The sequence below is a fragment of the Amia ocellicauda genome, chromosome 1 (genome assembly GCF_036373705.1).
Source record: "Amia ocellicauda isolate fAmiCal2 chromosome 1, fAmiCal2.hap1, whole genome shotgun sequence".
In the NCBI taxonomy this organism is placed as follows: domain Eukaryota; kingdom Metazoa; phylum Chordata; class Actinopteri; order Amiiformes; family Amiidae; genus Amia; species Amia ocellicauda.
In genome coordinates, this window is record NC_089850.1 from 4,259,298 (window position 1) to 4,287,204 (window position 27,907).

At 38.8% G+C, this 27,907-nt stretch overlaps 1 protein-coding gene across 1 annotated transcript in view; it reads right to left on the reverse strand.

The window, feature by feature from the left end:
• galnt14 (UDP-N-acetyl-alpha-D-galactosamine:polypeptide N-acetylgalactosaminyltransferase 14 (GalNAc-T14)) overlaps positions 1–27,907 on the reverse strand; it is a 132,505-nt gene that overhangs the window by 94,201 nt on the left and 10,397 nt on the right. The window contains exon 2 of the mRNA XM_066705455.1: positions 1,647–1,816. Within this exon, the coding sequence (XP_066561552.1) occupies positions 1,647–1,816 (170 nt within the window). The remainder of the gene's footprint in view (positions 1–1,646; positions 1,817–27,907) is intronic.

Here is a 27,907-nt window from a genome sequence, read left to right on the forward strand (position 1 = left end):
CAGGCTGTAAGAGTGAGAGAGATGAAAGATCCTCTGATGCTCAGACCTAATGTGGGTGTTTTTTAATTTGAAACTTTAGGTGTTGCAGTAATATTCTCCAGTGCTTTAGAGTGTTTTCTTTTTTAAGGAGCGCTTGCAAGCTTTGATACCATATAGGGTCAAAATTGCTGGAAATTAACGCAAGGCTACCTGGACATGAGTCACAATGAGTCTATTCTCTTGGATTGCCTTTTAGAAAACTTGTGAGATGCCTGGCAATGCAGACCTTAAAGCACCTACATACTGTTTCTCTGATTCCACAGGTGTCCTCTGTGTGCCATGCTGATGATATGCTCTGACTGTGTTTGGTTTGTAGTAAGCCTGGCAAATATGCCAATGTTCTACTGCTGTGGTTTGCAGCCAATAGGTGCTGGGAGAAATATGACATGTGAGGTGAAATAGAATGAATGCTTTGAACATCAAACAAAATATCGAATTGTCATCTGAGTTGCATATCACTCAATGGCTGTCAAAAATCGTGTGCCAAATCCTAATATACCTCTGCAAACTTCTAACTAGGTTGGTACGAATAGGTATGGAATAAATATCCTGCTTTCATAGAGTATCATATATGGGGGAAATTATTGTACAGTACTTAGGGCTGAGACAGTCAACAGACAAGTATATATTCTACTTAACTTGCAAAACAAGTTTTTTTTTTGCAGATACCTTTGATCATATATAAGCTATGACTTGCATCTTTAAGATGGTGTTTGTTCTGTGCTGTAGTATTGTGCATGATACAAATATACATCCTTTGCAGGTTTTAGTGTATGTAGGTACATAGAAGAGTTAGAGAAAGCTTCAGAACTGGAATGACAATTATAATGATTTAAAAAATAACAAAGCGATGTCGGGGCTAATTGAGCGCAATTCAAATAACAGAAAGTTCATGAGAAGGACTGAAAATTGTATATTCCATAGACTGAACTGCATATGGCAATTATCTCCTTCAACACAGCTTGCAGCATCAGACACAGCTTACCATTTGACAGAAATTCCCTGTCATCCACTGAGAAACCATATCCACCTCCCTGCTATAAGCTGAGAACAATGTAAAGAAAAAGGCAAAGCAAAGCTACCTAGTTTGACAGCAAGGATTTGATCTTGCATAACAAAGTCCATTTATGCCAAAACATTTTGAAAAAATATAACGCTGTATGGTAAGTCAAATGAGGGATACAGTAAGCAGCATTGGACAACAATGTGAGGTAGGGAATATTCTAGTATATTCATATTTCTACATTTCACTTTACTCCTTTTGCTTTAAATGAACATGCTAGTAATTGTACCCATTACACCTCTGTTTGAGAGAAATTTGGAGCCTCAGTAAATCATTGGATGGAGTCTCACACTTAATCATGTTGCTTGTATTCAATCAGATTTACACATTAGAACAATACATTTCTAGTGATACCAGTACTTTATTAAAGACCCTTTTACTTGCAATTATTTGTACTCCTAATGGAAAATATCAATTATACACACATATCCATACCAGTATATTTAGGCCAATTTCTGGAGGACCTTGGGGCCTAGTTTGCCTTTCTACGCTCCCCTCAGCAGGGTCTCAGAGCATTTGGCCCTGTGGTCAGCCTTCTCTGTACCTGTAATGACGAGTATCTCTGAGAGCTCGGTTGCTGGGGATCCGTTCACACTCGCGCTGGTTAAAGGCATACAGTCTGTAAGGGTCTTGGCCAGGTTTCCACCTTCGGGCACTGAGGTAGTTTTTTTCTTCAAACTGATCTAGAAGGTCATCCCACTCTGCTTCAGACAGCTGAAATGAATAGCAAACAGAAGCACATCTGTTACAGCAGCCATTTTCTACCTTCAGAAGTACTGCTCCTTCACTCAAGATGTACATTTGGTTTGAAGAACCCAAGATCCATCAATGATTTTTCTTGCATTCCTGATTAGCCAGGTAAGGGGTGGTTCTATATATATAAGCAATACATTCTGGATGAATGTGTACAAAACCTTTTATAGAAAATAAAACTTAATATTTGAATGTACATAACTGGATCAATAGTTTTCAAATAAATGAGAATTCTTTCAGTAATGAACATCTAACATAAAAACTGATACATTTTAAGCATATTCGAAAACAGAAAAAGAAAACAAATTTCACACAAGAACAGACACAAACTTTACAACATTGCCAATAATGTAATAAAACCACAGTTGGAACATGTATTTTTGATGACTTACTGTAATAAACATTGCATTTTGATTCAATCAGAAGCAAGCGTTATTGCCTAGGCATTTGTATATAGCATAATTACATATGCCCAGGATATTATATTACGTGCATCTGTGGAAAAAAGCTTGTTTTAAAACACATATTTGTATATCATAAAAACATAAATCGGAAGAAAACAAATAATTGTATTTAGAGACAGTAAAACTATAAAAATGTAATTCCTCTTAGGATCCTGCACAAAAGAGGCCTGGCAGGCAATCCATATACATTACAATTACATTGCGTGGGAAAGTAAACTACCGAGCACACATAACCACAGGAATATTTTTATTTTACTGCATCACTAAGAGCCTAAAAAGAATTAACCCTCAGGAGCCCACTGTGAGGTATTTGTCACAAACATGCAACAGGCCTGATAACAACATACTCTCACATTTTACCAGTCCTCTCTATGGGACATATTTTCACACTAGGTTCCTGGGTTAATGTCCAATATCTGTTCACAATGAAATATTAGGACTGGACTGTGAACACTGACCAGCTTCAGCAATAAAATGATTGTCAGAGATGTAGAACAAATAGGATTCATATTTTCAGTTTGATAAAAGGTGGATAATACATATCTTCTTTTCATTCTATAATTCATGGTCACTCTTTAATAGTGTCTTACCACCTTTGCCTCCTTAAAGCACAGCAATTTGGATTAAACATCTTCATCTTCTCATATACCTTATTTTTATTCACTGTAGCATGTAGATTATTTCTTATAGTGATGTTATTACCTTATATTGTCTATTTGTAGGGAACTGTGGGCTGGTTTCACAGACCCAGATTAGTACTAGTCTTAAACTACCCAATATTATTTTAGATAGGGTAATTCAAGACTGAAGCAAATCCAGGTCTGTGAAACCAGCTGTATATGTTACTGTTTGTTAAACCATGTAAATTGCCTTTCAATATTCAATATTTTAAATGTATTTGCACAGAAATAAAATCTACACTCACCTAAAGGATTATTAGGAACACCATACTAATACTGTGTTTGACCCCCTTTCGCCTTCAGAACTGCCTTAATTCTACGTGGCATTGATTCAACCAGGTGCTGAAAGCATTCTTTAGAAATGTTGCCCCATATTGATAGGATAGCATCTTGCAGTTGATGGAGATTTGTGGGATGCACATCCAGGGCACGAAGCTCCCGTTCCACCACATCCCAAAGATGCTCTATTGGGTTGAGATCTGGTGACTGTGGGGGCCAGTTTAGTACAGTGAACTCATTGTCATGTTCAAGAAACCAATTTGAAATGATTCGACCTTTGTGACATGGTGCATTATCCTGCTGGAAGTAGCCATCAGAGGATGGGTACATGGTGGTCATAAAGGGATGGACATGGTCAGAAACAATGCTCAGGTAGGCCGTGGCATTTAAACAATGCCCAATTGGCACTAAGGGGCCTAAAGTGTGCCAAGAAAACATCCCCCACACCATTACACCACCACCACCAGCCTGCACAGTGGTAACAAGGCATGATGGATCCATGTTCTCATTCTGTTTATGCCAAATTCTGACTCTACCATCTGAATGTCTCAACAGAAATCGAGACTCATCAGACCAGGCAACATTTTTCCAGTCTTCAACTGTCCAATTTTGGTGAGCTTGTGCAAATTGTAGCCTCTTTTTCCTATTTGTAGTGGAGATGAGTGGTACCCGGTGGGGTCTTCTGCTGTTGTAGCCCATCCGCCTCAAGGTTGTACGTGTTGTGGCTTCACAAATGCTTTGCTGCATACCTCGGTTGTAACGAGTGGTTATTTCAGTCAAAGTTGCTCTTCTATCAGCTTGAATGAGTCGGCCCATTCTCCTCTGACCTCTAGCATCAACAAGGCATTTTCGCCCACAGGACTGCCGCATACTGGATGTTGTTCCCTTTTCACACCATTCTTTGTAAACCCTAGAAATGGTTGTGCGTGAAAATCCCAGTAACTGAGCAGATTGTGAAATACTCAGACCGGCCCGTCTGGCACCAACAACCATGCCACGCTCAAAATTGCTTAAATCACCTTTCTTTCCCATTCAGACATTCAGTTTGGAGTTCAGGAGATTGTCTTGACCAGGACCACACCCCTAAATGCATTGAAGCAACTGCCATGTGATTGGTTGGTTAGATAATTGCATTAATGAGAAATTGAACAGGTGTTCCTAATAATCCTTTAGGTGAGTGTATAGTTGTGTATTGACTACATGATGTCTGTCTCTGAAGGTGACAGATAAATGGTTACTTATTCTGCTATGTTACAGACTACAAACAAGAGATTTAGCTTTAGTTATTTTCAGAAAATATGAATTAATAATACATTTTTTTTAAATACAATAAAAATATATAATAATTATATATATATATATATATATATATATATATATATATATATACAGTGAGGGAAAAAAGTATTTGATCCCCTGCTGATTATGTATGTTTGCCCACTGACAAAGAAACGATCAGTCTATAATTTTAATGGTAGGTGTATTTTAACAGTGAGAGACAGAATAACAACAAAAAAATCCAGAAAAACGCATTTCAAAAAAGTTATAAATTGATTTGCATGTTAATGAGGGAAATAAGTATTTGACCCCTTCGACTTAGTACTTGGTGGCAAAGCCCTCGTTGGCAATCACAGAGGTCAGACGTTTCTTGTAGTTGGCCACCAGGTTTGCACACATCTCAGGAGGGATTTTGTCCCACTCCTCTATGCAGATCCTCTCCAAGTCATTAAGGTTTCGAGGCTGACGTTTGGCAACTCGAACCTTCAGCTCCCTCCACAGATTTTCTATGGGATTAAGGTCTGGAGACTGGCTAGGCCACTCCAGGACCTTAATGTGCTTCTTCTTGAGCCACTCCTTTGTTGCCTTGGCTGTGTGTTTTGGGTCATTGTCATGCTGGAATACCCATCCACGACCCATTTTCAATGCCCTGGCTGAGGGAAGGAGGTTCTCACCCAAGATTTGACGGTACATGGCCCCGTCCATCATCCCTTTGGTGCGGTGCAGTCGTCCTGTCCCCTTAGCAGATAAACACCCCCCAAGCATAATGTTTCCACCTCCATGTTAGACGGTGGGGATTGTGTTCTTGGGGTCATTCCTCCTCCTCCAAACACAGCGAGTTGAGTTGATGCCAAAGAGCTCGATTTTGGTCTCATTTGACCACAACACTTTCACCCAGTTCTCCTCTGAATCATTCAGATGTTCATTGGCAAACTTCAGATGGGCCTGTACATGTGCTTTCTTGAGCAGGGGGACCTTGCGGGCTCTGCAGGATTTCAGTCCTTCACGGCGTAGTGTGTTACCAATTGTTTTCTTGGTGACTATGGTCCCAGCTGCCTTGAGATCATTAACAAGATCCTCCCGTGTAGTTCTGGGCTGATTCCTCACCGTTCTCATGATCATTGAAACTCCACAAGGTGAGATCTTGCATGGAGCCCCAGAGCGAGGGAGACTGACAGTTATTTTGTGTTTCTTCCATTTGCGAATAATCGCACCAACTGTTGTCACCTTCTCACCAAGCTGCTTGGCGATGGTCTTGTAGCCCATTCCAGCCTTGTGTAGGTCTACAATCTTGTCCCTGACATCCTTGGACAGCTCTTTAGTCTTGGCCATGGTGGAGAGTTTGGAATCTGATTGATTGACTGCTTCTGTGGACAGGTGTCTTTTATACAGGTAATGAGCTGAGATTAGGAGCACTCCCTTTAAGAGAGTGCTCCTAATCTCAGCTCGTTACCTGTATAAAAGACACCTGGGAGCCAGAAATCTAGCTGGTTGATAGGGGATCAAATACTTATTTCCCTCATTAACATGCAAATCAATTTATAACTTTTTTGAAATGCGTTTTACTGGATTTTTTTGTTGTTATTCTGTCTCTCACTTAAAATACACCTACCATTAAAATTATAGACTGATCATTTCTTTGTCAGTGGGCAAACGTACAAAATCAGCAGGGGATCAAATACTTTTTTCCCTCACTGTATATATATATATATATTTATAACAAATCTGCTCCAACAGCATCTTTGGATTAAACATACACTCCTGCCACTTCTTCCAAAAAAAAAATGTAAATTCCTGCTATTTTTTGCTGGTTGGGCACATTTTAAAACAGGGGCTATTAGTAGCAGTAGAACACAAACTGTTCCAGCTGCCTTGTTGGGGACCATTGTGTTTTAACAGCTAACTGCTTGTAAGTAGTTTCACTCGGACTCCTGTTTGAATCTCTGTGTAATAATGTTTCACCACAGGAACCTCATAAGAAAGAAAATGACAGGCCTCAGTGAGATGCTGTCATGATGAGAGTAGTCTCCTCTGTAACAAAAGGCAGCCAGCTCTTGACTGAAGGCACACATAGTACATAAATCATCCCCTGCTGGTTTAATGTGATTAAATCTTATTTCCATGCAATGCTGCTGAACTGAGGTAATTGTGGGGGCACTGAGATTATAATAAAGGCTGCTAATATATTTTAGAGGCTTATTGTAAATGTTATCAATGTCTGAAGTAATCCATTTTCTGAAGGTCATGGAAGGGGTGGGGTGGGGGGGCAATATTTCATTCAAAAATGCAATGAACTACAGTAATTTTCTAAAATAAAAAAATGGTTTTGACTTCACTGAACACAACAGAGATTGGTAGATCTTTGTTTCATGGCATATTGGGCATGTATTATTAATAATGATGATTGTTCTTTCACATTACATTGCAATTTGCTAGGAGAAGCACTGCAACAAAGACTGAAAATATAGTTGTCCTCCAGGCTAAAAAAAAAAAGAATTCTCTAGAGAAATATGGCGGCATGATTAAATGCACTGATTAATGGGCTTCAGAGCATTGTGCACCACCTATTTAGATATTGTGTTGACATTATACTGTCTTCTTGCCTTACATCAGTTGGACCAAAAACTATTAACTTTGCACTGAACTGCATTTCCATGGAAAGGCTTTGTTTTCCCCAGGTTTACCAATCCCACTTTATTAACTTAATCTAAAATCCTAATTCAGAAACACACAGGCCAATCCTAACACAGGGGTCACAAATTTTGGCCAAAAACAACCTTTGCCTCAAATGTGCAAATACATCAAAACACATGACATCTACCCTCTGTGGAAAGTGGGCCAATGTCAAATGACCCAAGGACAGACTCTCCCTCTGTATGAGAGCTCAGCTTTCAGCACAATAAAACACCAAGCTGCTGCTGGAAGCTGCACAGTAAACCTTCCTGTGTCAATAAAACAACCCATTATTCCCAAAAGAGTAATTGTAGCCTATGAAAAGGAAAGGAGTCCCTCATTAGAAAGAAATTAACAAGACTAGGTCTTTGACGCTCTCTGTGTCAAGAATTTCCTTGTAAGCACACTCCGTTTCAAAGGCTGTCAGTATGTGGAAGATGTCATGCCCCACCGATTTACAAGAGGCAAAACACGATCCTTATAGCCCGTAACAGAGCTGGGTAATTGCAGATGTCTGTTTCTCAAGATAGACTGCTTAGCATGATAATGGTTACAGTGCAGTAAGCCCCTGCATAACTTATGTCAGATGTCCAGCCGCGGTAGCATAATGGGAAATTCTGTTCAGCGATTTCCTTACAATATTGCATTAATCATCAGCCTTCCTGTTGTTTTACCACAAAAAATAGATTATTGAAGGAAGGGGTTAGACTTTTACTGGTGCTGATGATGATGATTTTAGTATTATTATTACTAATGTTTTTTTTTCTTCAATAAATCAGTACTAAGATCTTCAAAACACAACAAACACTGAAGAATATTAACTTTATAGTAAGATTTTTGTATTGTAAATTAAGGACTAATTAAGGACTAATAATAATTTCCTTTATTCAAACTCATTAAAAGAGCTTTTGGACAACTGAGTAAGCTCATAATGGATTTTCTTATTCCCGATTGATTTTCATATTTTCAATTAAAGGGGCACTGAATAACAATCCCTGCTAAGTAACACACTTGCATTATCTATCCCTGTAATACCCATTTAAACATTCAAAGCTGGACATGGTCTTCATCAGCCCTTTCACCAAATTAATGTTATGTCTGTAGAAAATAATCTACAAGTCATCACTGATTTTAAATGTACATTATTAATAATTATTTTCTTTTATTGTTACAACTAAAAACAATTGGTGGTTGGACTCATGTTGTCCATATTGCAAAAACTAAAAGTGTGCTGTATTATCACGGGTCACGAGTCAAGGTCAAATGGATATAATTACTTGCATCTCAGATGTGTGGTGGTTATACATCTAATCAAGCTTGTAGTATGCATGTCCAAACATGCAGTGCCAATGTTAATTTACAAAGTGTCTCCCTCCCAGAATAATATTGGAACATTTATCTTGGTATGTACAAGGACTCTGGTAATGTCAAGAGGAGCATTTCTGCATTTCACAAGAATGTTTCAGGAGATGCTTTAGAGACTGTCTTGTTTGTGTAGCTATGATTTCAAGTCCCTCAAGTCCTTTACACATTGGGACTATGCTGTACAAGTAAAGAAAGCAAAGAGAAGACAATGCAGTTTCATCCGTGGCCTGGAAAGAAAGGGAAACGAAAATCTTATTTTGGCTGTTAAATCATCCTTAAAGAAGTTTCCCAATGCAGACTTCAAACTCCAAAGTCTGTCAACCACAACATGCAGATTGATATAGTGTAACCTGCACAGCTTTTTCTGCATAAGATCCTTCAAATAATGGAATTTCCTTTCACTTTGGAACTTCTCTGCTCTACTCTGAAGTCATTACCCGTGTCTCTGCTGTAAAAGCAGTAAATTAGGAAGCTAATCCACAAGAGAGCAAGATCTCATTTGGAGGATATTGCAGTGAAGGTGAGCCTAATTGGATCTGATGCTCTGTTGCGGGGAGGTTATGTCTAAAGTGACAAATAAACTAGCAATTTTAACTTTGGCAGCTGTTATTGCTTAGTGTACATTCCTCTATCAGACAGATTTTTGCTTTATAATAGGATATATGCGACAGGGGAGCCAGTAATTGGATACAGACCCTTGTGTGTGTGTGTGTGTGTGTGTGTGTGTGTGTGTGTGTGTGTGTGTGCCTGTGTGCTTTTTCTAGCATGTAATGACAACAGACTACTGTAGTACTTGCAGGACTAAAATGCAAGAACTGCCTTCCTTGTAATCTTTTATGCTATTCATTATCCTTTCCAACCCTTCTATAGGCTACACCTTGTGCCACAGATATTATTCAAAACTGCCGTTACAGTCCATAAAGTTCAAGATAATACAGTGCAAATCAAACTGAATGCCCAAGTGACAGATATAAGAGCATTAAGGTAGGGTGGGCTGAAACGCAAAGCAATAATACATTTCAACTATATCACATTTTCATGCTTCCTCAGATTTCTGTTTGATCTGGACCTAGTTAAAACCATTTAGTCACTGTATGCAAGTGAAGCTTTTTCCCTCATCTCTCATTAACACTGTCTTGCTAATGTCATCCCACTTAAGCAATTTCCCTACTGCAATGAATACACTCCTTTCCCTGGCACACATAACCATCCCATTCCCATTCTCTGTCAGTAAACAAAAAGAGAGAACTTTACCAAAACACTACTGATAAAATGTAAAGGCTTTCAGTACTTAGCTTCAGTACTATGCTGTAGTCTAAAGACACGAGTAACAATACAAAACATTATCCTCCAATAACACTACTAAAACTCTGCAACCCGCTACAATCCTGTTATTGTGATGATCATCAGTTTAATGAAGAAACCATTTTAAAGCAATAGCAGCTCTCTAAAGCAACACCAAAATCCAAGAGATTTCACTCTTCCCCACCAAAGAAAGCTAAATGGTTTAATAACAAGCCACAATTAGACAAGACCCATGCAGAGACCAGTGAGCCAATAGGATTTCCATGAAAAACACACAGGAATCTGCCTGTCATATCACTGCTAGAACTGTTACTTTAAAACTTTAATGCAGCCTACTTTCATGAGTCCCATACTGAATAGTTAAAAATATACATATATATAAGGTTGTGCAATGGACCATTACTGAAAAGCTGTCGGCCTATTTTTATGTAAAAGCTCATAGGGGAAGCATCTCCCTCTGTGAGCGCTGAGCAGGGTAGTTGGTAATTGGCTCGCCCCAGCCTTTGAAATGTCTTCCTCGTCCTTTCGAAGGCTCTCAAACATGGAGATGCTTGAGACCAAGAAGTTAAAAAGCAAATGCAAATGGAAGTCCTACATATAATTTTACAGGAAATTCAAAAGGTTTAGGCTTGACATATTTGTGATGATTTTCTCATTTATCCACGGTATTGATGTGCTCTGCCAAGCTTGTCAGCAGTTATGTAAAAAGTACAATCAACCATCTTGCAGAAATTAGTTAATTAAAGCATCCATAAAAACTGTTATGATATGTAATATACAAAAGAAAACCTGTATATTATATTAAACAGGCAATTTAGCTCTGCGTTTCATGTTTCCGTTTTATCCATAACTCTCTGAGAAACATGGATATCTATGTAGAAGACGAAACTTACTCAATTGGCTTATAAATAGATTACAGGATGTATAAAACATTTGCTGTGCTGAAAACCTTTGAGTATGTTCTGTGTATTTTTTAGCTGTAGTATTTTTCAAAGTGGACTATTGATTTTGGTATGGGAGTTGACAGGGTCAGTGTATATATGAAATTAATTGCAGGCTGATAAATCCCTTTTAAAAAAGTCTTCCATTTCTCCTTGTGTTTTCTTTGTTTTTTGCAGTCTGAAAGACCACCTACATTGCAACTATAGACCAACTGAATTTACCAACACAGTACAGAAGATACATAGAGCCATGTTCATAATTTATTTCCAGCAACCTTGTTTTTCCTTGTTTTATACTGTGACACAGTGCTGGACAGGCCAGGTAAAGGCTATCCTGAATTACACTACATCCCCAAGAAGGGGGATGACTCACTCTGAGAGAAGCACATGACAGACAGGACTCCCCCCACTGGCCGACTCCTGCATAAAAGCAGGAAGGAAGCATATTTTGTTGTTGGGGAACCTAGAAGTGGCACGACGGCACGATTCTTTTGGATCAAGGATTTGGACTTGCTGCGTGTTTGTGTTTGTTTCATGAATGTCTAGGTTAGAGATCTGCGACCACATTTAGGCCAAAAATACTACCATGCTACAGAATATGCACCCTTCTTTGGCACTAAATCAACGCTCTCCTCAGCAGCACTCACTTTTTCAGTTCGGAAGTATTTTCTTTCCTCACAGCCACAGCATGTAAACCGCGCTTTGGGCTGGGACGCTTGTGATTGGTCAAAGTGTGCATGGCTGGCATGTAGTGAGTAAAAGATTTGGCTTGTGATTGGTCAGCCACTAGAGTGCGAACCGAGTCTACCGCATTTCATTGGATGCAGGCACCGTAATAGGGTTTAGTTTTGGTTGTATTAACGGAGGGTCCAAGGGTGAAAATCACAAACCATTGAGATATGGATATTGCACGTGTCCAAAAAATCGATTAATCGTGCAGCCCTAGGCTCAACAAGTAGCTAGCTTTTAATTAATTTTTAATTTTAATTAGCATATAATATTAGCAGGGGCGAAAATCTGATATCAACTTTGGAGGGGACAATTACATGAATTTTTCTCAAAAGCAATTCCTGAGGGGGACCTCAAAAGTAGTGCTGTAACACATAGCCTATGTTGTAATATGTTAAATGTACATTTCCATTTGCATTTCACTTCTTTCTTATGAACATTTTATCAACTAGTCTTTGAGCTATTAGGCTACTAAGGTTCTTACTTTGTGTTTTGGTGTACTGAAAAATGCTCTGATGTCCGTCTTTTTAATTTTTTCTGCCATTTTTCTACCTGGCTGGCTGGCTACACACACACTCACACACACACACATACAGTGTGCAGGTTATTTACAGTAGGAGATGGGCTTCTATCATCTATTATCTTCTATCATTCTATAATGGGCTTCGATCTACCAGGTAGCTAGCTAGTCAGCTAGCAAATTTGAAATGGATTGCAGTGACAAGAGTTGACAGCCTTATGAGTTCACCATTTACACAACTTAAGTTGCAACCTTTTGTAATTTTAATATAGTCTATGTTTTTTTTTATATTTGCTGGCTTCCCACAATAGCTGAATTTGCAAAGCTAGCAAGCACCAATTCTGTTTCTGTGGTGTTTGCTATAATCTTTGCTATCGTCAGTTTACTCCAAGATCGGCACACAGGTGCTTCAAAGTCCCCTAGCGACAATTTAGCTTTTGCAACGAGACCATTAAAGATATTGTAACAAACCTTTGGTACAGTAAGTAGCATTCTGAGTGCCTACAGTCCTCCTGTCTTCACCGCTGTAATTGTGTCCATCTGTCACAATGTTAATCAAGCACTTAAGGGGTTCAAAGTCCATTACAATATTTAAGACAATGGTAGAAGAGAGTGTAGTTCTGTTCAGTTTGGAGTCCAGTTTATCGCTAACCTTATCACAGGGACTTTGAAGCACTACAGCTGCATGCTGATCTTGAAATGAACTGACGATAGCAAAGATTCCATCTTTGACGACGCCACATACATGGAATAGGTGCTAGCTAGCTTGCTAGCTAATGTTTGTTTAGTTTGCTCCATCAGTTTGCTCGCTAGCTCTGCAAATTCAGCTATCGTGTGTGTGAACCCTGCCAACATAAAACAAAATAGCTATGGTGCGATTGACTGGATTAACCTCACATTGCTATGTGCATTGAGTGCCTCAGATGGTAGACACGATCACCTTGCCAGCTAAGGAACACTACATTGCATTGCTAGCTTCTCTCATTGACTCAAATTCAAACAGCTGCAAATACTAGTTGATGTTACTGTAGCTAGCTAGCAAATGTCAGCTAACCGCTAGCTAACATAAAGAGTGACCTGTAATTCAATGCAGTGAAAATTAAGACTGGTGACGGTTATAAATGTGTTTTATTGTATTGAGTGGTAGAAGTAAAGAAATATCTCACATATCCTTTGTTTGAACTACTTACTGGAGGTCAGCCACCAATGACAGACTCTGTCAGATTCCCACACATGCACTGTACGTGCACCATATGCCACTGTTGAGGGCTGGGTGGCAGGGGGGGCAGTGGATCAAAACATTGTGAGGCAAAGGGCAGGGGGTCGCAATCTTTTGAAACTTAAAAACACGCTATTAAGTGTCTATTATCAGCACAAGCGCTTTCATTGTGTATTATTAATATTATTGAAATCACATAGTTATGTTTACTGTGATATATTGGGGGGCTTTGGGGTGCCAAATAATATTGCGGGCTGCCAGTTGGGGAACCCTGTTGTAAAGCATCCATAAATCCATCAACAATTTAAAGTGCAACTAGTGTGGTTTCCAAACAATATAGTTTCCAAACATGATGCTGTAGCTGTTTTCGTAGCATCTCTATAATTATTGTTTTCATTATTAATATGCTGAATGCACATCACTTTATTAAGATCAACTTGCACTTGTACAGGGAGTGTGTCCTCCCTGTCTTTTTCTTGTACCTGCAGCTTCCACTCCTTCAAGGTTTTGAGAAATATGTTTCTTTAACAGCTGTGAACGATCCCCTGTACAACTGCAAGATTCACAAGGAAAACATTAGATATGTTCACTGTGCAAATAGCAGGCCTTTATTGCTGAAGGAATTATGTAGCTCCTACTGATAAAACAGCAAGCTCACAGGCACCCAAGCTATAGGATTCACTACTAAGCAACAAGATGAGGAAACTCTGATTTATGTCTTCTGTCTAAAGTAGGTAAGACATTCTTCTGAACATAAACTTGACTTTTTTTATACCAAATATACCACTGCTCTGCATGCATAAAAATAATGATAAACAAGTCGACTGGTCAGATTAAACAAAAATGCCACTTATTTGACAGACTGACCAGAAAGTTTCTTGTTATGTCTTCATGACTTTTTCCCCCAATTCCCAATGGATATTGACAGAATTAAAGTGGACTTGTGAAATACTTATACATTGTTTATTGCTGGTTTGCTTGAATTGGTAAAGTGATGTGAAACCACTCCCCTTCTCCTCCCAGTAAAAGAGAACCTACAAAATGTATGGTTTTCAAAGTGAAAGGGGCTTGTTTTCTTACCAGGATATTGTCCAGGTCTTTTTTTCCTTTGATTTGGTAACAAGAAAACCTTTGCATTAACTTTAGTAGTGTGAAAAATGTGATTTGGTATAGCTCTCAGGCTACTTGAAACATGTGTTTTAGAGAATGTTAAACATAAAGACAACTCAAAATATGAATACTTATTAACCTGACGAGTGTGCAACAAGTGAACAGTAAGTGTGTCATTGCATTCACATAATACAACCAGATAACAAATTGCTTTTCAAAATTACTCTGAAGAGCACATAAGTACAGCTGAGGTTTAGGCTGGCCCAGGGCCAGAATGCTGCTGTCTATAAGGATATAAGTGGGCAGTTTCTTTTGATCGGTCAAAAGAATCAATCACTTGCCTGACCATTGCATGGGACATGTCGAACTCCAGCCTGGAAAATAGTACCGTAGACACTGACAATTTTGACGTACTATATTATATAATTCATATAGTTAATTCATGCCTCCTAAAACCTGAACTGTGAACGGGGTCTTTGGAAAAGACAGGACTAATTTTGAGGCCTCTGGACTGCCCTATTAAGTGTGATAGAGGTGGTAACCATGATACCTTTCTGTATTCTATTTCTGCAGCATTTCCACATCTGCATGTCTATTTATCTTTTATTGTATATAATGTTTAGAGTATGATCGTCTGAACTAAATAGTGAAGTACTTAACACTAATCTTTTAGATGTGGATGAAATATATAATTTGACAAACAAACCAAAAAAACGGCATTAAGATTTCATGACAGCAATCAAAGTAACCAGAGACTTGAAATCTACACCATTGAAGCTACCCCCTTCCCACTAAACTGAATTATATAACATTTCTTTAAAGTTCATGGCATAATATAGTGAAAAACAGCTCCTTCAGCTTTTCGATGAGTATTAGATGACCATAAAGGAACATAGAGGTTATCAGAAGCAGGTGCAGAGGAAAAAGAAGAAAGAACAACCAATGGCAAAATAATATATACATGGAGCTGGCAAAGATGAGAAACACAAACATTTAAATTAAATTTAAAATAGGCAAAAAAATGCAGGCATCAGGCAATTCACATGCTCTCCCCCAAAACTTAAACCTTACAGCTTCATCATTTTACACCCTCAGGGTATATGCAGCTCAAATGGGCAGATGCCTACAATTGTTAGAGCTAGAGAAAAGGAAAAGTCTTGTTGTGATGCTTTTTCTGTCCCTTTTTTTGAAGAAAAAACATATTCTAATAGTGTAGCACAGCAACACATGTATGGCATTGTTGTGAAGTAATTAATCAGTTAACATAATTCTGGCTTTAAATCTGTCCTCCTTTGTGTTGAATTGTTCCAGAGAGTGGTGGCGATCCTCCCTCCCACAAATGGCCACAATTAACATGTTCCAACAGTCACTTGCAATCCTTAGCAGAGATTTCTCCAACACCAAACCAAATCATCAGCAGTGATCTTCTGGGTTTAAATTAGTAACATCAAATGGTGCTAGGTTGGCTGGGGATCAAGTGAAATAAACAAACTAATCACAATAACTTATACACAAGCTTTGACAATATGACATATGAGAGTCTCTTGGAGAGCTTTGGGCTTTACATTAGTGACACTTCTCTAGGTTTGCCACTCAGATGAGGCAGAAAGCAAACTGCATAGCTTCCATTTTGATTGGCCACCTGTAATCTCTTTGAAATCACATTTTTTTTACGATTGTGTGTGTTCTCCCAATGGAAAGCAAACAACTGCCTAGAGAGAGATCTCTGTGCATTTAGCATAAAAATAAACACTGACCGACAACCTGAGAAACGGTTAAAGATGGGATGTGGGCCCTTGACATGGAAAAACACTTAGGTTCCCGAGTACAGAATAGGTAAATAAACAGCTCATTAAAATACTCCTATTTCACTCTAAATGTAGGGTTATATGGAATCCACGTTGCAGAGAACAGGGTAAAAACGGAAATCAGGCACTCAAACACATTACAACAAAGTCAGTTTTAAGAACCTATATATATGTTACAATGAAACAGTACAGTGTTTGTATAATTAGAAGCTTCAAGAAACTTGGAACACATGAGAAAAGCTATTTTTAGCACCTTTCAGCCACCATACACGACCTGTAAAAACAAATTTAAAAAACAATAGAAAAGAGCCGCCTGCCACTCGTGGTGCCTCACTCTCGCTACTGCAGCTCCGGTATCAATTGAGTGAAAACAACAACCAATTACTAAATAAGAGATATAATGGTGGGTCTCGGAAGGATAAGAGTCAACATTTTCATCCTGTACAGACATACAATACATACGTTTGTGTATCAAGTAAAGATAGGACACACGGCATGTGGCCAAATAACTCATATTAAATCATATTTCATTATATGAGTATTTACATGTTATAAAGTTAAAAAACAAAACATGACACTCACAAGTGGACTATTGATTTTGGTGTGGGAGTTGACAGGGTCAGTGTGTATATGAAATTCATTGCAGGCTGGTAAATCCCTTTTAAAAAAGTCTTCCATTTCTCCTTGTGTTCTTTTGTTTTTTGTAGTTTTTCACCCAAATTCCAAATAAAATTATTCTCATTTAGAGCATTTATTTGCAGAAAATGACAACTGGTCACTCGAATAATGTAAAGAAAATACGTTCATATTAATTTTTAAAGAACACAATACTAATGTTTTAACTTATTAAGAGTTCACAAATCAATATTTTAGTGGAACAACTTCAAACTTCAAATTTTTAATCACAGCTTTCATGCGTCTTGGCATGCTTTCCACCAGTCTTTCACATTGATGTTGGGTGACAATTCAAGCAGCTCGGCTTTGTTTGATGGCTTGTGACTATCCATCTTCCTCTTGACCACATTCCAGAGGTAATCAATGGGGTTCAGGTCTGGAGATTGGGCTGGCCATGAAAGGGTCTTGATCTGGTGGTCCTCCATCCACACCTTGATTGACCTGGCTGTGTGGCATGGAGCATTGTCCTGCTGGAAAAAACAATCCTCAGAGTTGAGGAACATTGTCAGAGCAGAAGGAAGCAAGTTTTCTTCTAGGACAACCTTGTACTGTATGTGGCTTGATTCATGCATCCTTCACAAAGACAAATCTGCCCCGATTCCAGCCTTGGTGAAGCACCCCCAGATCATCACTGATCCTCTACCAAATTTCTCCAGGTCCCCTGTCTAACCATTAGATGACCAGGTGTTTGGCAAAGCTGAAAACTGAACTCATCAGAGAAGATGGCCTTACTCCAGTCCTCTAAGGTACAATCCTTATGGACTTTTGCAAACCTCAGCCTGGCTCTTCTTTGCTTCTCATTGATGAAGGGCTTTGTTCTAGCTTTGCTTCAGCCCTGCCCCTAGGAGCCTGTTTCGAACCGTCCTCGCCATGCACTTCACCCCAGCTGCCGTTTGCGATTCTTTTTGTAGGTCAGTTGATGTCATCCTATCAGTGGCGTGCACAGACATTTTGGGGGGCATGGGCTCAAGAACAAAAAAGGGCACCCTGTCCGTGGTGGTTGATGGCGATGTAGTGCAGTCCAGGGGGGTGTGGGGTCAGGGAAGCCACCGAAGTGCAGTCTGGGGGGCGAGTGCTCAGGAAAAAGGACACTTTGGAAGTCTTACAGAAAAAGGGCATGTGCTCTGCACAGGTTGAGCCTTACCTGTGCACGTGCCTGCATCCTATGGTTGTTGAGTGACATTCGAATGAGTTGGTGCTCATCCCGGGCAGTGGAGAGTCATTTTCGCTGTCTGCCGGTCTGTAGCTTTGTTGTCCCCAATGTCTGCTTCTTGACCTTGTTCTTATGAACAGCTGTCTTTGAAATTTTAAGGATGGAAGCAACCCGATGCTCACTGTATCCCTCTGCCAGTAAAGCCAGAATTTAACCCTTCTTTTCCTCACCAAAATTTTCTTTTTCAACTTTTGGCATGGTCAATAGTTATTTTTTGATTCCAATTACTTTTGAGGTACTACAGCACTGTTTTTGCCATCCAGCTGGTCCTATTGCAATAGGATAGTGATGACCACAGCAGTGGTTTTTATACTTTAACTAGTTAAGTAAGATTTGGTTCAGGTGATCACCTAATCAGTACCTCATTCAGTAGAATGAGGTGTGCCTGTTTTGGAATTCAACAGACACTGGAATGGAATGGCTGCCATACATGTAGAGATGCTGATTTAAGAAATAATTTATTAAGAATATATATATATATATATATATATATTATGCGCTCACGTCAAGCTCTTTCAATATGTTCTTCACTGACTATGATATACTTTCTTTCAGATACAGTGTGATAGTTGCCAGAAATGGCTACGCACAACTTGCATCCAAATGACTGAAGATGAATTTGAAAAGGCAAAACAACAGAAAGAGGACTGGTGGTGTCCTGTTTGTTTATAAATAAGCACTAGGTATGGTAGCAGTGCAGTGCCACATTATAGATCATTATTTTCATAAAAACAAAATGGAAACTAGCTTTTGACACGGTTTCCCCCTGTACTTCTCCACCTCGCCACCAGAGGTCATCATCACCGGAGTTCTAATCCAGTCATTTCACATTCCTCAATCCCCAGTGCACACACTCTTACCTCCCTCTGCTCTCATTCGCCCAGCACTCCACAGCACCAATTACCTTCCTTCTCCTGCCCCTCTTATAAACCCCTCACCAACTCCCAGTCATTGTGAAGTTTTGTCAGTGTAAGCTAGATTTCTGAGCAGTCTTCCCGTGCCTTGTTTATTGCCGTGTTCCCTGGATTCCTTGCCTGACTTCCCGACCACGGCTTTAGACTTTCCTCTGGACTCTGTTTGCCTGATCACCTGACCCTTGCCCGTGACCACGACCACGTCTTTGCCTTGCCCTTGATTGCCCTGTCCTGCTGGTATCTGACCCACGCCTATCTGACCTCCTCTACCACGTACCGCAACTGGGTCCCCTGTTCCCATGTACATTACAGCTTTTATGTAATTAGATAATGACCAGATTTTGCTCAGTATAATCCTAAATTCCGTGTCAATATGAATCTGATTTTATTTTGTTGTGGTTTTATTTGGTATGTATATAGTTTTATTTAAATCAATTAATTTATTTTATTGGGGTTCTATTTATGTTAGGTTTCTTTCAAATGTCTTTGGAAAATATTAGTTGTGTTTACAAATGTTTTGTTATTGTCTTTGTTATTCATGAAGACCTATGTGTTTGAAATGTTTTTACTTTTCACAACAGATTTACTAGAAATACATAAAACATGTACAACACATTCTGAAACTATTCACAACTGGTCTTCACATAATGTAATTTTTAACAGTGTGAGCACCTGATGCATGCCAGCATCAGTGATAGTGTTGCTTGATATCCCTAACCCCCACTAGCAAGTTCAGGCATGTCACAAATCATTCTTAGTATTCACAGGTAAATCAGAGAGTGTGAAACCGTTCACAATTAGACTTCTGAACATTACAGTTGGTTTGGAAGTTCTATGTTTCTCTGTTTCCCACAGCTATATGAATAAAAATAGGTGCTTGAACGTCGAACATGTTAATCCCCCACCTCCTTGTTTTTTTTTTAATGGAAAACTCCAAAATCATGAAAAATTAAACCCGAAAATTCTAAATAATAAAAAGGATTTCATATAGCTCTATAAATGTAATGACGTTTTTGTAATGTAAAATATTATTGAAAGTTTAACTTTTATTAAAGTTGATAATAGGCTTGCAACAGGCTTGATAATCGCAACATGTTTCTTTTGTTTTAAACTGTAAACTCTTTGATATAGGACCATGTTCACCAAAAGAAACATTTTAGGATGCTTTTACCTTGATCTGTTAATATAGAAGGCCCTATATTACATTTGTTAAGGACTTTGACAATAATAATAATAATAATAATACAATCCTTTTCTTGTTAACCTATACAAATAAACTAAAATTAAATCAACCCCTTTAGTAAAATAATAAATTTGTGCAAAACTGGCTTCATATCATAACTACCTGCTTATTTATATCTACTTCTAACCCCTCGAGATATCCAGCGGATACTGAGCCCACTGTTGCGAATCTGCTGATCAACCGAAAGGAAACTCCCAGTTGATAAAGAATGGCAAGTTGGAAGTTCACCTGAGTAAGACCAGCTCACACTGAAGAAACACAGACCTCAATAAAAGCACTGCTTAAGGATAATAGTACTCAGGCTCATCATTCCATACGGCAGGGCAGTAGGTCTCGCCTGGCTGCCATTTGCCATCCGCTGGTTTCATAACTCATATCACACTGCCAGATCAAGATGCCTTATGGATAAATGGTCCCACATTCAAACAACAAAGTGTAATTTAAGTATGTTGAGACGGCATAAGGTATTTCACATTTTATGCAGTATACAAGTTTGTGCTCAGTTATTATGTTCTTATCGAAGGTTTTGACACTGGAAAACTAATCAAATCACAATGCTTTTAGCCACTTGATGATAGAGGATCGTTGTGGAGAACAGTGATACAATCTATATTAACAACAGCTGCCTTTCAACCAGCAATGATTAGAATGCAAACAAAGTACAACTGTAACATTATGAATTAAACAAAGGCTGAACTTTTTTCTTCCAAATCACTGCTGGATGCTGATATCACTGGCACAGTAAGTGTGTGTTAATTTATTGGTATGTAACATAATTGAATGAGTGAAGCTGTTAAGATGGAATTAGCCTAGACACATTGCAAGAAGAGCTGATCAAAGATGGACTAAAGATGCTATAGCATGGATACAAAGAGAAGAAAACAGATCGAGAAGAGCACAGATGGGAAGATGAAATCAGAAGCTTTGATGGCATAACCTGGAAAAAAGACACAGTACATAAAAACAAGGATCAACAAAAGACGCTGATCATGATGACCGATATAAATTGTGTGTGTGTGTGACTGTGAAATAATTTCTGTTAGGGTCCATGTGTAACTAAGTATATTACTAAAGTTGTTAGGGGTCAAGTAGCACTAGACTTCCAATGTAAGAGTTAAACACTCAACATTATATATCCTATCAAAACGAAGACATAATGATCATAATAATAAAAAGAAACACACTAGCCCCTGAAGAACACAGCTGTACCCTATACATAATATATATTACTGATGTGCATGACATATATTTTGACTATTGATAATTCCACAGCTGTTGATGGCGACAAGTAAAATAGTTCCCCCCCACAACACACTCACGCACACGCACACACACGCCCTACCTCCCATTCAAAATGAGACAGTTTTTATTTATTTTTTACTTTCAAATGTTGGATTCACTTGTCGATAGCTGCCGTCATTAACAAATAGTTAATTGTTCAACTATTCCGTCTCACCCCTAAATAAAGTGTCATTATAAATAATAATCTGAGGTTACAATTAGACTAATTTAAACTGTATTCTAAAGAAATCCAGTGAATATTCACTGAATTCATTCTCTCATCGATGCAAATTGTTGGGTAATTTGTACATTATATTATTTAAATGTATTAGCATTCAGTAAGCATTGTCTACAGTGTGTAGAGAAACCCAAGTTTGTCTTAACATAAAATCTGTGGATTCTTCTTGTTACAAGACATTATATTGGTGTCACATGGCAAATTCTTAGTTCATGCAATGACACTAGTGTTAATCAAGTCACATTCACTCAGATCTGAAGAATACAAATTGACAAATATGCTATTCATAGTTCATATTGAAAAGTGTGCATAACCATAGTGTTTTGTCTTTTTATTCATCAACTTAATAGCCTTTAAACATCAGGTAGGTTATAAAAAGATAATTACTTTGGTAGTAATTTGGTAGTGTTCATTTTAATCCTGACTTCCTTTCCATGAAAGCTGATCAAAGATTTTGAATACCAATCAAAATAAAACAAGAATCTTTGAAAGGGATTATGCACTGCAAGAATAGCAGTTTTACATAATCAGGTTTTAGATTACTATCAAAGGGCTATGCAATGCATATTTTTAGCAGGCTTGAACAAATCACACAGACGAGCTTCCATCAATAAGAAACCTACAAAACTGTGCCTGGAGGGCCATAGTACAGCTGGTGTTCTTTGTGCTGACTGTTCTTTATCTAGTGGCTTGCTGGAGCCTTAGCAAAGTTTTCACAATGTCAAATAATCACATTCAAATTTGCAAATGTACCTGTTCTTTTCAAACAATGTTTTTGCATTTCAATTTCTAATTTTAGATACAGGCAGGATTGAGATTACCATATGAGGAATTCATATACTATGAGATGTGGCAAGAGAGTGGATTTTAATTCTAAGAGCTGAGTAGATTATCACAGATATGGGTGAGAAAAAGAGATTAAGATTCAAGGGATGTGGCTATAGCACATAACATTAGGAAGTGCATACTGCATGTTGTATATACACAAAACATTTTATAAGTACAAATCTGTGTATTAAAGGAAATCTGTGGTCAAAAACAACAAGGTGCTAGACATTTTACAGAGGTCGAATGATTACTTTGGATCGTGCTGGTATTGTCAACAAAGCACGCATAACGAGTTTCTTTGTCAACTTTTTGGGTCAAGTAACACTCGAGTGCGCTGCCATATTGCCATTTATTTACCCAGGTCAAAGGTCAATATGACATATTGTCATTGACAGCCGTCAGGCGGAATCTTCAGAGAATGATATGCATGCCGGGATAGCTGTCCGAGATAGCCAGGAAGTACATGATGTAAACAAACCTCACAAGTTTCTTGAATCTTGAATCTTGAACGTGAATCTTGGCTACGCAGCTAAAAAAACACACGTCTCCATCACAAATATTTTCGCTGGGAATAAACACTTTGTAATTGAGGCCACAATTTTGGGGTGGATCCGTCTGATTCGTCCTCTGAGGGTTAAATACAATGCCATGCAGGTTACTATGAGCGATATTATGATTAGTTATCCATTCGCGTCTGTATGCACAATACTAAATGCCCTTCATGCTCTTTGCAGCAAATGCATTCTTGGTCAGTTTTTTGCTGTAGACATTCCCCACAAGTACACCAAATGCCCAGCGACCTTTTTCATCCCTCCCGGTTAAATGTCTGTGCAGGTAGAACTTTGACATCAAAATCAACCGAATCATCGCTGTCATTCTCATTATTTCCTAAATTTGGATAGTCTGGCCTTAAAGGCTCAAACAAATATCCAGTTGTTGAATCTTAATATATTTCTTCATCCATTATTACGATAGTTTTGTTTATTTTATCACAATCTCAGTACTTGCCAGTACTTTGTTTACACTAGTTTCAGTATACAGCATACAGTGCATCTGGATTTGGCACAGATCTGGGGAAGGGTACAGAAATATTTCTGCAGCATTGAAGGTCCCAATGAGCACAGTGGCCTCCATCATCCGTAAATGGAAGAAGTTTGGAACCACCAGGACTCTTCCTAAAGCTGGCCACCCGGCCAAACTGAGCGATCGGGAGAAATGGGCCTTAGTCAGGGAGGTGACCAAGAACCCGATGGTCACTCTGACTGACAGAGCTCCAGCGTGTCTCTGTGGAGAGAGGAGAACCTTCCAGAAGAACAACCATCTCTATAATGAATAATAATAATGAATTTAATCAATTTTGAAATAAGGCTGTAACATAACAAAATGTGGAAAAAGTGAAGCGCTGTGAATACTTTCCAGATGCACTGTATATACCGATCAGTGATAACATTATGACCACTGACAGGTGAAGTGAATAACACTGATAATCTCCTTTTCATGGCACCCGTCAGTGGGTGGGAAATATTAGGCAGCAAGTGAACATTTTGTCCTCAAAGTTGATGTGTTAGAAGCAGGAAAAATGGGCAAGCGTAAGGATCTGAGCGACTTTGACAAGGGTCAAATTGTGATGGCTAGACGACTGGGTCAGAGCATCTCCAAAACTGCAGCTCTTGTGGGGGGTCTGCAGTGGTCAGTACCTATCAAAAGTTGTCCAAGGAAGGAAAAGCGGTGAACCGGCGACAGGGTTATGGGAGGCCAAGGCTCATTGATGCACGTGGGGAGCAAAGGCTGGCCCGTCTGTGGTCTGTGGTCCAACAGACGAGCGACTGTAGCTCAAATTGCTGAAAAAGTTAATGCTGGTTCTGACAGAAAGGTGTCAGAACACACAGTGCATCGCAGTTTGTTGCATATGGGGCTGCGTAGTTGCAGACCAGTCAGGGTACCCATGCTACCCCTGTCCACTGCCGAAAGTGCCTACAATGGGCATGTGAGCATCAGAACTGGACCACGGAGCAATGGAAGAAGGTGGCCTGGTCTGATGAATCAAGAGTTCAAGGTGTTGACTTGGCCTCCAAATTCCCCAGATCTCAATCCAATCGAGCATCTGTGGGATGTGCTGGACAAACAAGTCCGATCCATGGAGGCCCCTCCTCACAACTTACAGGACTTAAAGGATCTGCTGCTAATGTCTTGGTGCCAGATACCACAGCACACCTGAGGTCTAATGGAGTCCATGCCTCGACGGGTCAAGGCTGTTTTGGCGTCAAAAGGGCGACCTACACAATATTGAATTTCTATTTTTATTTGCTTGTATTTAGTTTAATCAATTTTGCCCTCTATTCTGATATGCTTCCCAGTTCCTGATGATGCAACGCATCCCCATAACCTGATGCTGCCAGAACCATGCTTCACAGTGGGGATGGTGTTACCTGGGTGATGTGTTGTGTTTGAACCAGACATAACACTGCCTTTATTTCAATATATTTACATTTTTGTTTCATTGCATCACAAACTAATTCCCACATATTTTTGCTAATTCCAAGTGTAATTTTAAATGAGGTTTATACAGAAATGGCTTCCTTCTGGCCACTCTTCCATATAGGCCAGATTTGTGGAGTACCTAAGATATTGTTGACACATGGACAGTTTTTCTCCAATCTTAGTTATGGAAATCTGTAGGTCTTTCAGAGCTGTCACTGGCCTCTTGGTAGCTTCTTCTTCTTCTTCTTCTTCTTCTTCTTCTTCTTCTTCTTCTTCTTCTTCTTCTTATGTTAGATAGTTTGGTAGGTAGCCTAATATATATATAAATAATATTTATTTTTGTTTTCCATCTCTCTACCGAAGTTGTTAGTTAAGCCATAACTGCATGTTTGCCGGAATAGTTAAATATTGTTTCTTTTTTTTTCTGTAAATCTGCCAACAAAGATACCTGATCATGGTTTAATACATGTATCGTATGTGTTAATGATAAATATTAATGCTGAAATATGCACATTGGACCAACGAAACCCCACAATGAAAATATTCACACTTATTAGGCCAACCCTGGGCCGCCTCAAATTTAGTCCTGCTTTTTTTTAGAGACCCTGTTCACATTTACAGTTTTAGAAGGCCTAAGTGCGTTCACATATGCGAGCGAAAAGGAGGCCTAAACCAAATGCATGCCGGGAATTAAACAAATCTGCTCAAACAAACCAGTTACGCATGACATTAGGTCTGCTTACATGTGTATGGGATGTATTTATAATCACAACTTATTAATATTGATTGGTTCTATATTTTCTAATCTTAACCCTTAGCAGCCAAAGCTTTCTAAAATAATTAAAAATGTGCTGGTTCAATGGGGAATCGAATTCATATATTTCCCTTTTCAAATGTCTCTCTTCGGTTCTGCAAGTCTAAAAGTGCTGTTATACAATTCAAAGCGAAGCAGATTTAGTAGGACATCTACATTAAATCACAAGAAATTGTATGCATTAGTTATCCATAACCTATTGAGATTTATAATCTGAAAATGTGTATTACACACAAACACACACACACACATACAGCATATATAATATATTACAGTAGTACTTCAAGTGTCTGTCTCTTCGGTGCTGTGTGCTGCAGGTTTGCCCATGCAATCCAAGCTGCTGCTCAGTATTTCTTCTCAGAGTTCTTCGGAAAAAACACGCAACCTTTTCTCCGGACTCCACTATGTTTGTTGTAATTTTTAAAGTCTGAACTTTGTATTTGTATTTTTATTTTAACTTGGCTGGGCGAGTGACTGATAGCCATCGAAAGAAGCCTTCTGTGATCGCTCATATAGTTATATCCTCATAGACAGCAGTGCTTGTACACTTCCTTCGGTTTCTTTAACTTTATCGTCATCCACATTGTAAACAGTGCTTTAATTTCTGCATCGTCCCAATTGTTAACTCCAATGCATTTGGCATTTGTGATTGTACTGCTCAGCTCAATATGATCGCATTTCAGGTTTGGATAGTAAACAGCTGGTCTCGTTTTAAAATGCATTGATTTTAATGGAAACCTGCTCCGGTTAAATTTGAATAAATGAATAAAGTTACCTGGTCCCGTTCACAATTTCACAATGCAATTTTCAGGTGTAAAATGCATACTGTTCAATTTCAGACTTCAATTGTACTTAGTACAAGAAAAAACAATCGCAAGTTTACCAGCTACACACACCTTTATTTTAATTGATAGAGTAGTTTGAACTTTTTCCATATTATAAATCATTACTTAGCCTATATTTTTTTAATATATCTAAAGATGTGAGCTAGCGAAATGTATCTGTACATGTAAGGCATGGCATATTTTACTAGTTTACTAGTTAGGTCCATAAATATTTGGACAGTGACACAATTTGAAAGAAAACAATCAAGATGTGCTTTAAGTGTAGACTTTCATCTTTAACGTGAGGGTAGTTACATCCAAATTGGGTGAACGGTGTAGGAATTATACCCATTTATATATGTGGTCCCCCTAATTTTAGGGTCTCAAAAGTAATTGGACAATTGGCTGCTCAGCTGTCTCAGCTGTTCCATGGCCAGGTGTGTGTTATTCCCTCATTAGTTCAATTATAGGTAAGCAGATAAAAGGTCTAGATTTGATTTCAAGTTTGGGATTTGCATTTGGAGTCTGTTGCCGTTAACCCTCAATATGAAGTCCAAAGAGCTGCAACTGTGAGTGAAGCAAGCCATCATTAGGCTGAGAAATTAAAACAAACCAAACAGAGAGATAGCAAAAACAGTAGGTGTGGCCACATCAACTATTTGGTACATTCTTAAAAAGAAAGAATGCACTGGTAGCTCAGGAACACCAAAAAGCTAAAACAACTGTGGTGGATGACAGAAGAATTCTTTCCCTGGTGAAGAAAAACCCCTTTACAGCAGTTGACCAGATCAAGAACACCCTCCAGGAGGTAGGCGTGTCTGTGTCAAAGTCAACAATCAAGAGAAGACTTCACCAGAGTAAATACAGAGGGTTTACCACAAGATGTAAACCATCGGTAAGCCCCAAAAACAGGAAGACCAGATTAGAGTTTGCCAATAAACATCTAAAGAACCCTGTACATTTCTGGAACAACATACATGTACCAGAATGATGGGAAGAGAAGAGTATGGAGAAGGGAAGCAACTGCTCATGATCCGAAGCATAGCACCTCATCTGTGAAGTATGGTGGAGGTAGTGTTATGGCATGAGCATGTATGGCTGCCAAGTGAACTGGTTCCCTTGTATATATTTATGATGTGACTGCTGACAAAGCAGCAGGATGAATTCTGA